This window comes from Salmo salar, chromosome 02 (genome assembly GCF_965601325.2).
Source record: "Salmo salar chromosome 02, fSalSal1, whole genome shotgun sequence".
NCBI lineage: Eukaryota > Metazoa > Chordata > Actinopteri > Salmoniformes > Salmonidae > Salmo > Salmo salar.
The window spans coordinates 83,395,001-83,410,000 of record NC_138292.1 but is presented as its reverse complement, the minus strand read 5'-3'; the positions used below and the strand labels follow the sequence as shown (position 1 = coordinate 83,410,000).

General features: G+C 44.6%; 1 protein-coding gene across 1 annotated transcript in view; it reads left to right on the top strand.

The window, feature by feature from the left end:
- The window catches only part of LOC106594732 (protein sidekick-1), a 414,915-nt gene that overhangs the window by 352,446 nt on the left and 47,469 nt on the right, over window positions 1-15,000 (top strand). Inside the window, exons 28-30 of the mRNA XM_082969524.1 lie at window positions 4,438-4,536; window positions 10,584-10,778; window positions 14,375-14,576. Of these exons, the coding sequence (XP_082825650.1) occupies window positions 4,438-4,536; window positions 10,584-10,778; window positions 14,375-14,576 (496 nt within the window). The remainder of the gene's footprint in view (window positions 1-4,437; window positions 4,537-10,583; window positions 10,779-14,374; window positions 14,577-15,000) is intronic.

Sequence of the window (15,000 nt, the reverse complement as noted above, 5' to 3'; positions counted from 1 at the left end):
GATCAAATTTTTTGGTTCTAGTCAGGATTCTAGCAGCCGTATTTAGCACTAACTGAAGTTTGTTTAGTGCTTTATCCGTGTAGCCGGAAAGTAGAGCATTGCAGTAGTCCAGCCTAGAAGTAACAAAAGCATGGATTAATTTTTCTGCATCATTTTTGGACAGAAAGTTTCTGATTTTTGCAATGTTACGTAGATGGAAAAAAGCTGTCCTTGAAACAGTCTTGATATGTTCTTCAAAAGAGAGATCAGGGTCCAGAGTAACGCAGAGGTCCTTCACAGTTTTATTTGAGACGACTGTACAACCATCCAGATTAATTGTCAGATTCAACAGAAGATCTCTTTGTTTCTTGGGACCTAGAACAAGCATCTCTGTTTTGTCCGAGTTTAAAAGTAGAAAGTTTGCAGCCATCCACTTCTTTATGTCTGAAACACAGGCTTGTAGCGAGGGCAATTTTGGGGCTTCACCATGTTTCATTGAAATGTACAGCTGTGTGTCGTCCGCATAGCAGTGAAATTTAACATTATGTTTTCGAATGACATCCCCAAGAGGTAAAATATATAGTGAAAACAATAGTGGTCCTAAAATGGAACCTTGAGGAACACCGAAATTTACAATTGATTTGTCAGAGGACAAACCATTCACAGAGACAAACTGATATCTTTCCGACAGATAAGATCTAAACCAGGCCAGAACTTGTCCATGTAGACCAATTTGGGTTTCCAATCTCTCCAAAAGAATGTGGTGATCGATGGTATCAAAAGCAGCACTAAGATCTAGGAGCACGAGGACAGATGCAGAGCCTCGGTCTGACGTCATTAAAAGGTCAATTACCACCTTCACAAGTGCAGTCTCAGTGCTATGATGGGGTCTAAAACCAGACTGAAGCGTTTCGTATACATTGTTTGTCTTCAGGAAGGCAGTGAGTTGCTGCGCAACAGCTTTTTCTAAAATATTTGAGAGGAATGGAAGATTCGATATAGGCCGATAGTTTTTTATAATTTCTGGGTCAAGATTCGGCTTTTTCAAGAGAGGCTTTATTACTGCCACTTTTAGTGAGCTTGGTACACATCCGGTGGATAGAGAGCCGTTTATTATGTTCAACATAGGAGGGCCAAGCACAGGAAGCAGCTCTTTCAGTAGTTTAGTTGGAATAGGGTCCAGTATGCAGCTTGAGGGTTTAGAGGCCATGATTATTTTCATCATTGTGTCAAGAGATATAGTACTAAAACACTTTAGTATCTCCCTTGATCCTAGGTCCTGACAGAGTTGTAATTTGCTTTCTAATGATCATGATCTTTTCCTCAAAGAAGTTCATAAATTTATTACTGCTGAAGTGAAAGCCATCCTCGATTTGCGAATGTTGCTTTTTAGTTAGCTTTGTGACAGTATCAAAAATACATTTTGGGTTGTTCTTATTTTCCTCAATTAAGTTGGAAAAATAGGATGATCGAGCAGCAGTGAGGGCTCTTCGATACTGCACGGTACTGTCTTTCCAAGCTAGTCGGAAGACTTCCAGTTTGGTGTTGCGCCATTTCCGTTCCAATTTTCTGGAAGCTTGCTTCAGAGCTCGTGTATTTTCTGTATACCAGGGAGCTAGTTTCTTATGACAGATGTTTTTAGTTTTTAGGGGTGCAACTGCATCTAGGCTATTGCGCAAGGTTAAATTGAGTTCCTCGGTTAGGTGGTTAACTGATTTTTGTCCTCTGACGTCCTTGGGTAGGCAGAGGGAGTCTGGAAGGGCATCAAGGAATCTTTGGGTTGTCTGAGAATTTATAGCACGACTTCTAATGCTCCTTGGTTGGGGTCTGAGCAGATTATTTGTTGCAATTGCAAACGCAATAAAACGCACACACACACACTCTCTCTCACACACACACACACTCATACACACGCACTCACACACACGCACTCACACACACACACTCACACACACACTCTGACACACACACACACACTCACACACACACACCTTCTCACACACTCTTGTGCTCCATCAAACAGGGTCACGTCTGAAAAGTTTTTCTCATTTCAGGATGAAACAGGGAAAGAGAAGTGCATTCAGATAGTGTCTAATGAACCTTCAGTCTGCCTGTCAGTCAATCACACACACACACACACACACACACACACACACACACACACACACACACACACAGACAGACAGACAGACAGACAGACAGACAGACAGACAGACAGACAGACAGACAGACAGACAGACAGACAGACAGACAGACAGACAGACAGACACACACACACACACACATTGTGTGTGTCTGTCTGTCTGTCTGTCTGTCTGTCTGTCTGTCTGACTGTGTACCTCGATTCTATATAATATTTACATTGTATAAATTACATACTTCCTATTTTCATGTTATAAATTACTTTATCTCCTTCTCTCCCTCCCTCCCTTCCCCCCTGCTCCCTCTCTCTCTCTCTCTCTCTCTCTCTCTCTCTCTCCCTCCCTCCCTCCCCCCTGCTCCCTCTCTCTCTCTCTCTCTCTCTCTCTCTCCCTCCCTCCCTTCCCCCCTGCTCCCTCTCGCTCTCTCTCTCTCTCTCTCTCTCTCACCCTCGCTTCCCCCCTGGTCGCTCCCTCTCTCTCCCTCCCTCCCTTCCCCCCTGGTTGCTCTCTCTCTCTCACTCCGTCCCTCGCTCAGTTTAAACTGAACTGAATCGGTGGCACACAGACCTGCCTCTCCTGTCCATCCTCCCAAATAATAGCTACTCCCCCACCACCCCATGTTATATGACCTTTATATCCACCCCCCATGTTATATGACCTTTATATCTTACCCCCCATGTTATATGACCTTTATATCTGACCCCCCATGTTATGACCTTTATATCTACCCCCCATGTTATGACCTTTATATCTGACCCCCATGTTATGACCTTTATATCTGACCCCCCATGTTATGACCTTTATATCTGACCCCCCCATGTTATGACCTTTATATCTGACCCCCCCATGTTATATGACCTTTATATCTGACCCCCCATGTTATATGACCTTTATATCTGACCCCCAATGTTATGACCTTTATATCTGACCCCCCCATGTTATATGACCTTTATATCTTACCCCCCATGTTATGACCTTTATATCTGACCCCCCATGTTATATGACCTTTATATCTGACCCCCCATGTTATGACCTTTATATCTGACCCCCCATGTTATTACCTTGATTTCTGACCCCTCCATGTTATATGACCTTTATATCTGACCCCCCATGTTATATGACCTTTATATCTGACCCCCCATGTTATATGACCTTTATATCTGACCCCCCATGTTATATGACCTTTATATCTGACCCCCCCATGTTATATGACCTTTATATCTGACCCCCATGTTATATGACCTTTTATATCTGACCCCCCATGTTATATGACCTTTATATCTGACCCCCCATGTTATATGACCTTTATATCTGACCCCCCATGTTATATGACCTTTATATATGACCCCACATGTTATATGACCTTTATATCTGACCCCACATGTTATATGACCTTTATATCTGACCCCCCATGTTATATGACCTTTATATCTGTCCCCCCATGTTATATGACCTTTATATCTGACCCCCCATGTTATATGACCTTTATATCTGACCCCCCCCATGTTATATGACCTTTATATCTGACCCCACATGTTATGACCTTTATATCTGACCCCCCCATGTTATATGACCTTTATATCTGACCCCCCATGTTATATGACCTTTATATCTGACCCCCCATGTTATATGACCTTTATATCTGACCCCCCATGTTATATGACCTTTATATCTGACCCCCCATGTTATATGACCTTTATATCTGACCCCCCCATGTTATATGACCTTTATATCTGACCCCCCATGTTATATGACCTTTATATCTGACCCCCCCCATGTTATATGACCTTTATATCTGACCCCACATGTTATGACCTTTATATCTGACCCCCCATGTTATATGACCTTTATATCTGACCCCCCATGTTATATGACCTTTATATCTGACCCCCCCATGTTATATGACCTTTATATCTGACCCCCCATGTTATATGACCTTTATATCTGACCCCCCATGTTATATGACCTTTATATCTGACCCCCCCATGTTATATGACCTTTATATCTGACCCCCCCATGTTATATGACCTTTATATCTGACCCCACATGTTATGACCTTTATATCTGACCCCCCCATGTTATATGACCTTTATATCTGACCCCCCATGTTATATGACCTTTATATCCGACCCCCCATGTTATATGACCTTTATATCTGACCCCCCATGTTATATGACCTTTATATTTGTCATGTATTTTACTATGACATGGATGACAGCATGATGTTCTGTGTTTTAATGATGTTGTGAAGATTAAATGATAATAAATTCCTCGTCCCCCCCTCCTCCCTTCCCCCTCCTCCCTCCTCTCTCTATAGTTCCAGGTCCCCCAGTGAGGCTGTTGTTTCCAGAGGTTAGTCTGACGTCTGTCAGGGTGGTGTGGCAGCCTCCTACTGACCCCAACGGGATTATCATGGGTGAGACACAGTCTTAACACACACTCACACACACAGTCTTAACACACACTCACACAGACACACAGTCTGTAACATTGTAATCATATCCAGTAGAAGATGTATTCTGAAGATCCATTCGCCGGGACACAGGACCAATTAGGGTTCTTGGGTTGTCCTCATAGGAGAACCCTTTGAAGAACCCTTTTTGGTTCCAGGTAGAACCCTCTTGGGTTCCATGTAGAACCGTTTCCACAGAGGGTTCTACCTGGAATCAAAAAAGGAACCCTATGGTAACCTTTTTTTCTAAGTGTGCAGTTCAAACACTGTGCTCTGCTCCGATGGCACCGTGTGTCTGTCTGTGTGTGTCTGTCTATCACTCACCAACATGTCCGTAGGGAGCAGAACTATTAAACTTACTGATGCAAGACCCTCCACACATATACACACACACACACACACACACACACACACTACTTAGACACACACATACACACACACTACTTAGACACACACACACACACACACACACACACACACACACACACACACACACACACAGACACACACACACAGACTAAGACACACACAGACTAAGACACACACACTCACTCAGACACACACACACACACACACACACACACACACACACACACACACACACACACACACACAAAGACACACACACACACACTCACACACACACACACACACACACACACACACACACACAAAGACACACACACACACACTCAGACACAGGAGTCTGGAAGTGTAAATGAAAGTGTTCTAATGGGAGAGAGGATATATTGAAATCTGGGAGAGGGAGAAAGAGGAGGATAGATATAGAGGGAAATAAAAGAGAGAGAGAGATCTAGAGAGACAGCAGCAGACAGGGACAATAGATATAGATATAGAAGAGATAGATAGATCTAGAGAGAAGACAGCAGACAGGGATTCTCAGAGGGGTGAGGTGGCAAGGACAGGTGTAGAGCTGAATAGAGAAAATGATAGAGAGCGATAGAAAGGAGAATGTGAATAGTGTTGTTTTGTCCTCTGCGGGCAAGGACAGACAGGACAGACAGACAGAGTGATGTGTTGCAGGGGGAGGACATTTAGCGTGACACCTCCATTTGACAGAGGACATCTGTCTTTCCTCGCCTCAGAAGCACAGCAAGGACAGAGAGAGAGTGAGTGAGTGAGAGAGAGGAAGAGAGAGAGAGCAGGCAGAGACAGAGAGAGGGGGTGAGAGAGAGAGAGAGAGAGAGAGAGAGCAGGCAGAGACAGACAGAGAGAGGGGGTGAGAGAGAGAGAGACAGAGACAGAGAGAGAGAGAGAGAGAGGGAGAGAGAGAGAGAGTTACAGCATCATGTTACAACAAATGGAAAGAGGTGAGAGAAAGGGTAGAAAGAGAAAGAGGAGGAGTCTAATTAATACTTATGAAATACTTCCAGTGCCTTCAGAAAGTATTCACACCACTTGACTTTTTCCACATTTTGTTGTGTTACTGTATTTAAAATAGATTACATTGAGATGTTGTGTTACTGTATTTAAAATAGATTACATTGAGATGTTGTGTTACTGTATTTAAAATAGATTACATTGAGATGTTGTGTTACTGTATTTAAAATAGATTACATTGAGATGTTGTGTTACAGTATTTAAAATAGATTACATTGAGATGTTGTGTTACTGTATTTAAAATAGATTACATTGAGATGTTGTGTTACTGTATTTAAAATAGATTACATTGAGATGTTGTGTTACTGTCCTACACATAAAACCCCATAATGTCAAAGTGGAATTATGTTTTTAGAAATGTTAACAAATTAATACAAATGTAAAAGCTGAGCTGTCCTGAGTCAATAAGTATTCAACCCCTTTGTTATGGCAAACCTAAATAAGTTCAGGAGTAAATATATGCTTAACAAGTCACATAAGTTGCACAAACTCACTCTGTGTGCAATAATAGTGTTTAACATGAGTTTTGAATAACTACCTCATCTCTGTACCCCACACATACAATTATCTGTAAGGTCCCTCAGTCGAGCAGTGAATTTCAAGCACAGATTCAACCACAGAGACCAGGGAGGTTTTCCAATGCCTCACAAATAAGGGAACCTATTGGTATATGGGTACAACTAAACACATTGAAGATCCCTTTGAGCGTGCTGACTTTATTAATTACACTTTGGATGGTGTATCAATACACCCAGTCACTACGAAGATACAGACGTCCTTCCTAACTCAGTTGCCAGAGAGGAAGGAAACCGCTCAGGGATTTCACCATGAGGCCAATGGTGACTTTAAAACAGTTACAGAGTTTAATGGCTGTGATATGAGAAAACTGAGGATGGATCAACAACATTGTAGTTACTCCACAATACTAACCTAAATGACAGAGTGAAAAGAAGGAAGCCTGAAAAGAATAAAAATATTTGAAAACATACATCCTGTTTGCAACAAGGCATGTAAGTAAAACTGCAAAACATTTGGCAAAGAAATTAAATTGATGTGTAGGAGACACGGTCAGGGATCAGTGGAGACACGGTCAGGGATCAGTGAGGTGTAGGAGGCACGGTCAGGGATCAGTGGGGTGTAGGAGACACGGTCAGGGATCAGTGAGGTGTAGGAGACACGGTCAGGGATCTGTGAGGTGTAGGAGACACGGTCAGGGATCAGTGAGGTGTAGGAGACACGGTCAGGGATCAGTGAGGTGTAGGAGACACGGTCAGGGATCAGTGAGGTGTAGGAGACACGGTCAGGGATCAGTGGGGTGTAGGAGACACGGTCAGGGATCAGTGGTGTGGAAGGTAGAGAGGTGTGTGAGTGTGTACTGTAATTACATGGCCAGCTGGGTGCGGGGCAGAGAGTCGGACACAAACCATACCGCTCAAAAACACACCATGGTTCACTGCCAAGGGGACAGGAGAGAAGGATAGGGGGGGGGGGTGTATAAGATATGTGTGTGTGTGTGAGATGTGTGTACTGAATACAGAGTAAGGTTGCCTGAGTCCTGAAGCCTCGTCTTTAGCTCAGTGGACTAACACAGTCTTGATTTAGCTCAGTGGACTAACACAGTCTTGTCTTTAGCTCAGTGGACTAACAGTCTTGTCTTCAGCTCAGTGGACTAACAGTCTTGATTTAGCTCAGTGGACTAACAGTCTTGTCTTCAGCTCAGTGGACTAACACAGTCTTGTCTTCAGCTCAGTGGACTAACACAGTCTTGATTTAGCTCAGTGGACTAACACAGTCTTAGGTTATGGTATTCTCTGTGACTATGTACAAACTCAGTGAGCATAGCCTTGCTGCTCAAGAGAAGACAGGCTATGTGCACACTGCCCACAAAATGAGGTGGAAACTGAGCTGCACTTAACATCCTGCCCAATGTATGACCATATTAGAGACACATATTTCCCTCAGATTATACAGACCCACAAAGAATTAGAAAACAAACCCGATTTTGATAAACTCCCATATCTATTGGGTGAAATACTAGTGTGCAACCAGAAAAGGGCAACCAGTGAAGAACAAACACCATTGAAAATACAACCCATATTTATGTTTATTTCGTTTCCCTTTTGCACATCATTACAACACTTGAAATGTCTTTATTCTTTTGGTCCAAACACACAAAGACAGCCTTCCCTGTAGCTCAGTTGGTAGAGCATGGTGTTTGCAAAACCAGGGTTGTGGGTTCGATTCCCACGGGGGGCCAGCACAGAATTTTTTTTTAATGAAATTGTATGAAATGTATGCATTGACTACTGTAAGTCGCTCTGGATAAGAGCGTCTGCTAAATGACTAAAATGTAAAATGTGAAGTGGGCACGACAAAGCCTATTCCCCCTCGGGAGACTGAAGAGATTTGGCATGGTTCCTCAGATCCTCAAAAGGTTCTACAGCTGCACCATCGACAGCATCCTGACTGGTTGCATCACTGCCTGGTATGGCAACTGCTCGGCCTCCGGCCGCAAGGCACTACAGAGGGTAATGCGTACAGCCCAGTACATCACCGGGGCCAAGCTTCCTGCCATCCAGGACCTCTATACCAGGAGGTGTCAGAGGAAGGCCCTAACAATTGTCAAAGACTCCAGACACCCTAGTCATAGACTGTTTTCTCTGTTACCTCACGGCAAGCGGTACCGGAGCGCCAAGTCTAGGTCCAAGAGGCTTCTAAACAGCTTCTACCCCCAAGCCATAAGACTCCTGAACATCTAACTTCTAATCAAAGGGCTTCCCAAAACCCTCTTTTACGCTGCTGCTACTCACTGTTTATAATCTATGCATAGTCACTTTACCTCTACCTACATGTACATATTACTGCACATTGACTCTGTACCGGTACCCCCTGTATATAGTCTCCACATTGACTCTGTACCGGTACCCCCTGTATATAGCCTCCACACTGACTCTGTACCAGTACCCCCTGTATACAGCCTCCACATTGACTCTGTACCGGTACCCCCTGTATATAGTCTCCACATTGACTCTGTACCGGTACCCCCTGTATACAGCCTCCACATTGACTCTGTACCAGTACCCCCTGTATACAGCCTCCACATTGACTCTGTACCGGTACCCCCTGTATATAGTCTCCACATTGACTCTGTACCGGTACCCCCTGTATACAGCCTCCACATTGACTCTGTACCGGTACCCCCTGTATACAGCCTCCACATTGACTCTGTACCGGTACCCCCTGTATACAGCCTCCACATTGACTCTGTACCGGTACCCCCTGTATACAGCCTCCACATTGACTCTGTACTGGTACCCCCTGTATACAGCCTCCACATTGACTCTGTACCGGTACCCCCTGTATACAGCCTCCACATTGACTCTGTACCGGTACCCCCTGTATACAGCCTCCACATTGACTCTGTACCGGTACCTCCTGTATATAGCCTCCACACTGACTCTGTACCAGTACCCCCTGTATATAGCCTCCACACTGACTCTGTACCGGTACCTCCTGTATATAGCCTCCACACTGACTCTGTACCAGTACCCCCTGTATACAGCCTCCACATTGACTCTGTACCGGTACCTCCTGTATATAGCCTCCACATTGACTCTGTACCGGTACCCCCTGTATATAGCCTCCACATTGACTCTGTACTGGTACCTCCTGTATATAGCCTCCACATTGACTCTGTACCGGTACCTCCTGTATATAGCCTCCACATTGACTCTGTACCGGTACCCCCTGTATATAGCCTCACTTGTTATTTTACTGCTGCTGTTTAATTATTTGTTACTTTTACTTTTTACTTATTTAAAAAATAATAATCTTAACTTCTTAAAGAATTTTTGGTTAAGGGCTTCACTGTACAGTCTACACATGTTGTATTTGGCGCATGTGACAAATACAATTTTATTTAATTTGTAATGTTTGCTGTAATTTTTTATTGTTTATTTCACTTTTGTTTATTATCTATTTCACTTGCTTTAGCAATGTTAGCATATGTTTCCCATGCCAATAAAGCCCTTTAATTGAAATCTCCCTCAGAAAGAATGGCAATGAGGTGTGTGTGTGTGCTGATCTTGTTGAAAGCCTGTTTCCTATCATCTCCCTTTGGGCTCTAGGATCTAAAGTAGGCCACACACACACACACACACACACACACACACACACACACACACACACACACACACACACACACACACACACACACACACACACACACACACACGAACTACCCCCCTACCCACAAACACCCTCACCAGAACACCAGGATTCTACATAAAGTAACTCTTTCTCTCTTTCTGTCTCTTTCCACCCCTCTCCTCCCCCTCCCTTCCTCTCCCTCTTCTCTTCTCCTCTCCTCCCTCCACCCCTCTCCTCCCCCTCCCTTCCTCCTCCTCTCCCTCCTCTCCTCCCTCCACCCCTCTCCTCCCCCTCCCTTCCTCTCCCTCTTCTCCTCTCCTCCCTCCACCCCTCTCCTCCCCCTCCCTTCCTCCTCCTCTCCCTCTTCTCCTCTCCTCCCTCCACCCCTCTCCTCCCCTCCCTACCTCCTCCTCACTTCTCTCTCCTCCTCCCCGCCGTCCTCCCTCTTCTCCCTCTCGTAGGTTATCAGATAGCGTACCGTCTGGATGCTGGTGACCCCATGCGGTTCACTACGGTGGAGGTGGGGTCGACCGCGCGTCAGTTTACAGTCAGCGGTTTGACCGGAGACCAGGCCTATGTGTTCAAGTTGACCGCTAGGACCTCTCAGGGATGGGGTAGAGCTGAGGAAGCTGTAGTTATCACCACCGAACGCAGAGGTAAGAGACACACACTACAGTACACAGAGACACAGTACACAGAGACACAGTACACAGAGACACAGGACACAGAGACACAGTACACAGAGACACAGTACACAGAGACACAGTACACAGAGACACACACACACCACAGTACACAGAGACACAGTACACAGAGAGACAGTACACAGAGACACAGTACACAGAGACACACACACACCACAGTACACAGAGACACAGTACACAGAGACACACACACACCACAGTACACAGAGACACAGTACACAGTACACAGAGACACAGTACACAGAGTCACAGTACACAGAGACACACACACCACAGTACACAGAGACTCAGTACACAGAGACACATTACACAGAGACACAAAGTCACAGAGACACAGTACACAGAGTCACAGAGACACAGTACACAGAGTCACAGAGACACAGAGTCACAGTACACAGAGACACAGTACACAGAGACACAGAAACACACACCACAGTACACAGAGACACAGTACAGAGAGACACAGAGACACATTCCACAGAGACACAGTACACAGAGACACAATACAGAGAGACACAATACAGAGAGACACATTCCACAGAGACACAGTACACAGAGACACAATACAGAGAGACACATTACACAGAGACACAATACAGAGAGACACATTACACAGAGACACAGTACACAGAGACACAATACAGAGAGACACATTACACAGAGACACAGTACACAGAGCTGTGCTACATTACTCATTATAAACTGAGATCATCTGTTTTAGTAGCTCTGTTCTACAACAATGAGAGTATTAAAGTGTGTAGTAGTATTTTTCTGAGACTGTATCCAATAGGAGGGAGGGAGAGAGAGAGAAAAAGAAAGATTGTGTGTGTTTGTGAACAGATTAATGTTTACCGAGAATCAATGAGGATGTTATTACCAGTCAGATCGATAACCATCTGAAATTAAACAATTACACTGCTGTCACCCCCTGTGTGTGTGTGTGTGTGTGTGTGTGTGTGTGTGTGTGTGTGTGTGTGTGTGTGTGTGTGTGTGTGTGTGTGTGTGTGTGTGTGTGTGTGTGTGTGTGTGTGTGTGTGTGTGTGTGTGTGTGTGTGTGTGTGTGTCCACTTTTATCTGTGCCAATGGATTTGCACGGAGACGCGTGATTTACTGAGCGACCACGGTGAACCATTTAACAGTTCCTAATTGAATATCACACATGTGTACACAACGCTTTGGCATTAGTCTCTTATGAACACCAGGACCGTATGAACACCAGGACCGTATGAACAACAGGACCGTATGAACACCAGGACCGTATGAACACCAGGACCGTATGAACACCAGGACCGTATGAACACCAGGACCGTATGAACACCAGGACCGTATGAACACCAGGACCGTATGAACACCAGGACAATATGAACACCAGGACCACAATATGAACACCAGGACCACAATATGAACACCAGGACCACAATATGAACACCAGGACCACAATATGAACACCAGGACAATATGAACACCAGGACAATATGAACACCAGGACAATTATGAACACCAGGACAATATGAACACCAGGACAATATGAACACCAGGACAATATGAACACCAGGACAATATGAACACCAGGACCACAATATCAACACCAGGACAACAATATCAACACCAGGACAACAATATCAACACCAGGACAACAATATCAACACCAGGACAACAATATCAACACCAGGACAACAATATCAACACCAGGACAACAATATCAACACCAGGACAACAATATCAACACCAGGACAACAATATCAACACCAGGACCACAATATCAACACCAGGACAACAATATCAACACCAGGACAACAATATCAACACCAGGACAACAATATCAACACCAGGACCACAATATCAACACCAGGACAACAATATGAACACCAGGACAACAATATCAACACCAGGACAACAATATCAACACCAGGACAACAATATCAACACCAGGACAACAATATCAACACCAGGACAACAATATCAACACCAGGACAACAATATCAACACCAGGACAACAATATCAACACCAGGACAACAATATCAACACCAGGACAACAATATCAACACCAGGACAACAATATCAACACCAGGACAACAATATCAACACCAGGACCACAATATGAACACCAGGACCACAATATGAACACCAGGACCACAATATGAACACCAGGACCACAATATGAACACCAGGACAATATGAACACCAGGACCACAATATGAACACCAGCACCACAATATGAACACCAGCACAATATGAATGTATACTGATCAAAAATTAAACGCAACACGCAACAATTTCTACGATTTTACTGAGTTACAGTTCATATAAGGAAATCAGTCAATTGAAATAAATTAATTAGGCCCTAATCTATGGATTTACCATGAGTGGTAATACAGATATTAATCTGTTGTTCACAGATACCTTAAAAAAGAAAAATAGGGGCGTGGATCAGAAAACCAGTCAGAATCTGGTGTGACCACCATTTTCCTCATGCAGCGCGACACATCTTCTTCACATAGAGTTGATCAGGCTGTTGATTGTGGCCTGTGGAATTTTGTCCCACTCCTCTTCAATGACTTTGGTTGAAGTTTCTGGATATTGGCTGGAAATGGAACACACTGTTGTACATGTTGATCCAGAGCATCCCAAACATGCTCAATGTGTGACTTGTCTGATGAGTTTGCAGGCCATGGAAGAACTGGGACATTTTCATCTTCTAGGAATTGTGTCCAGATCCTTGCGACATGGGGCCGTGCATTATCGCGCTGAAACATGAGGTGATGGCGGCGGATGAATGGCACGACAATGGGCCTCAGGATCTCGTCACGGTATCCCCACCTCCACCATGGGGCACTCTGTTCACAACATTGACATCAGTAAACCGCTCGCCCACACAACGCCATACACGTGGTCTGTGGTTGTGTGGCCGGTTGGACGTATTGCCAAATTCTCTAAAACGACGTTGGAGGCAGCTTATGGTTGGAAAACTAACATTCTATTCTCTGGCAACAGCTCTGGTGGACATTCCTGTAGTCAGCATGCCAATTGCACGCTCCCTCAACTTGAGACATCTATCTATGACATCATCTGTGGCGTTGTGTTGTGTCATCTATCTATTACATCATCTGTGGCGTTGTGTCATATATCTATGAAACCATCATCTGTGGCGTTGTGTTGTGTCATCCATCTATGACATCATCTGTGGCGTTGTGTTGTGTCATCCATCTATGACACAACACAATGCCACAGACTGGGTCCCCACAACTTCCAAGGAACCAAACGTGCTAGCTGGATACACACTGGTATGGTAACACACAAACACACACACCATTGGTTAAAGTGTGGTGTGACTCAAAGCTCTGTTGTTCCATGATACTAGCAGCTGAACTGATAGAGTTCTGCTCTGTTGGGGGCTTTAGACACAAGCTCAAGGATCAACTGACTATGGAGATCTCTGTCTCTCAGTTCAATAGACTTTATTTACATGGCCAGTTAAATCTCACTCTCCCTCTCTTTCTCTATCTCTCGGTCTCTCTGTCTCTCTACCTCTCTCTCTCCCCTCCAGAGCGTCCCTCCCCCCCCAGGAAGTTGTCCGTCCCCCAGGGGGAGGTCCAGTCTCGTAGGCTCCGCCTCCACTGGGTTGCCGGGATGACAGGCTCCTCCCCCCTACGGTACTACAGCCTGCAAACCAGAGAGCTTCCGACCGGAGACTGGACCAGTCACTCTGCTGATATACCACACAATTATACAGCCTGGACCGTAGAGAGGTAACCATGACCACCACACAACCACCAAACAACTACAACCAGGGCTCGAAATTAACTTCTTTTTTTTCATTGGTAGCACTGGTGCTCCTAACTTAAAAAAATGTAGGTGGACAACGTGAAGTCTAGGAGCACCAGAATATTTTTTATTTTTTTTATTGATTGAGATATAGAATATATAGTCCCAGTCAGTATTGGATAGAATGCCCGCCTGTGGGGAGAACAACCGATCAGAACATTATGCTAGCAGTGAGTGAGTGCTAGCTAGCTACCGATCAGAACATTATGCTAGCAGTGAGTGAGTGCTAGCTAGCTACCGATCAGAACATTGTGCTAGCAGTGAGTGAGTGCTAGCTAGCTACCGATCAGAACATTATGCTAGCAGTGAGTGAGTGCTAGCTAGCTACCGATCAGAACATTATGCTAG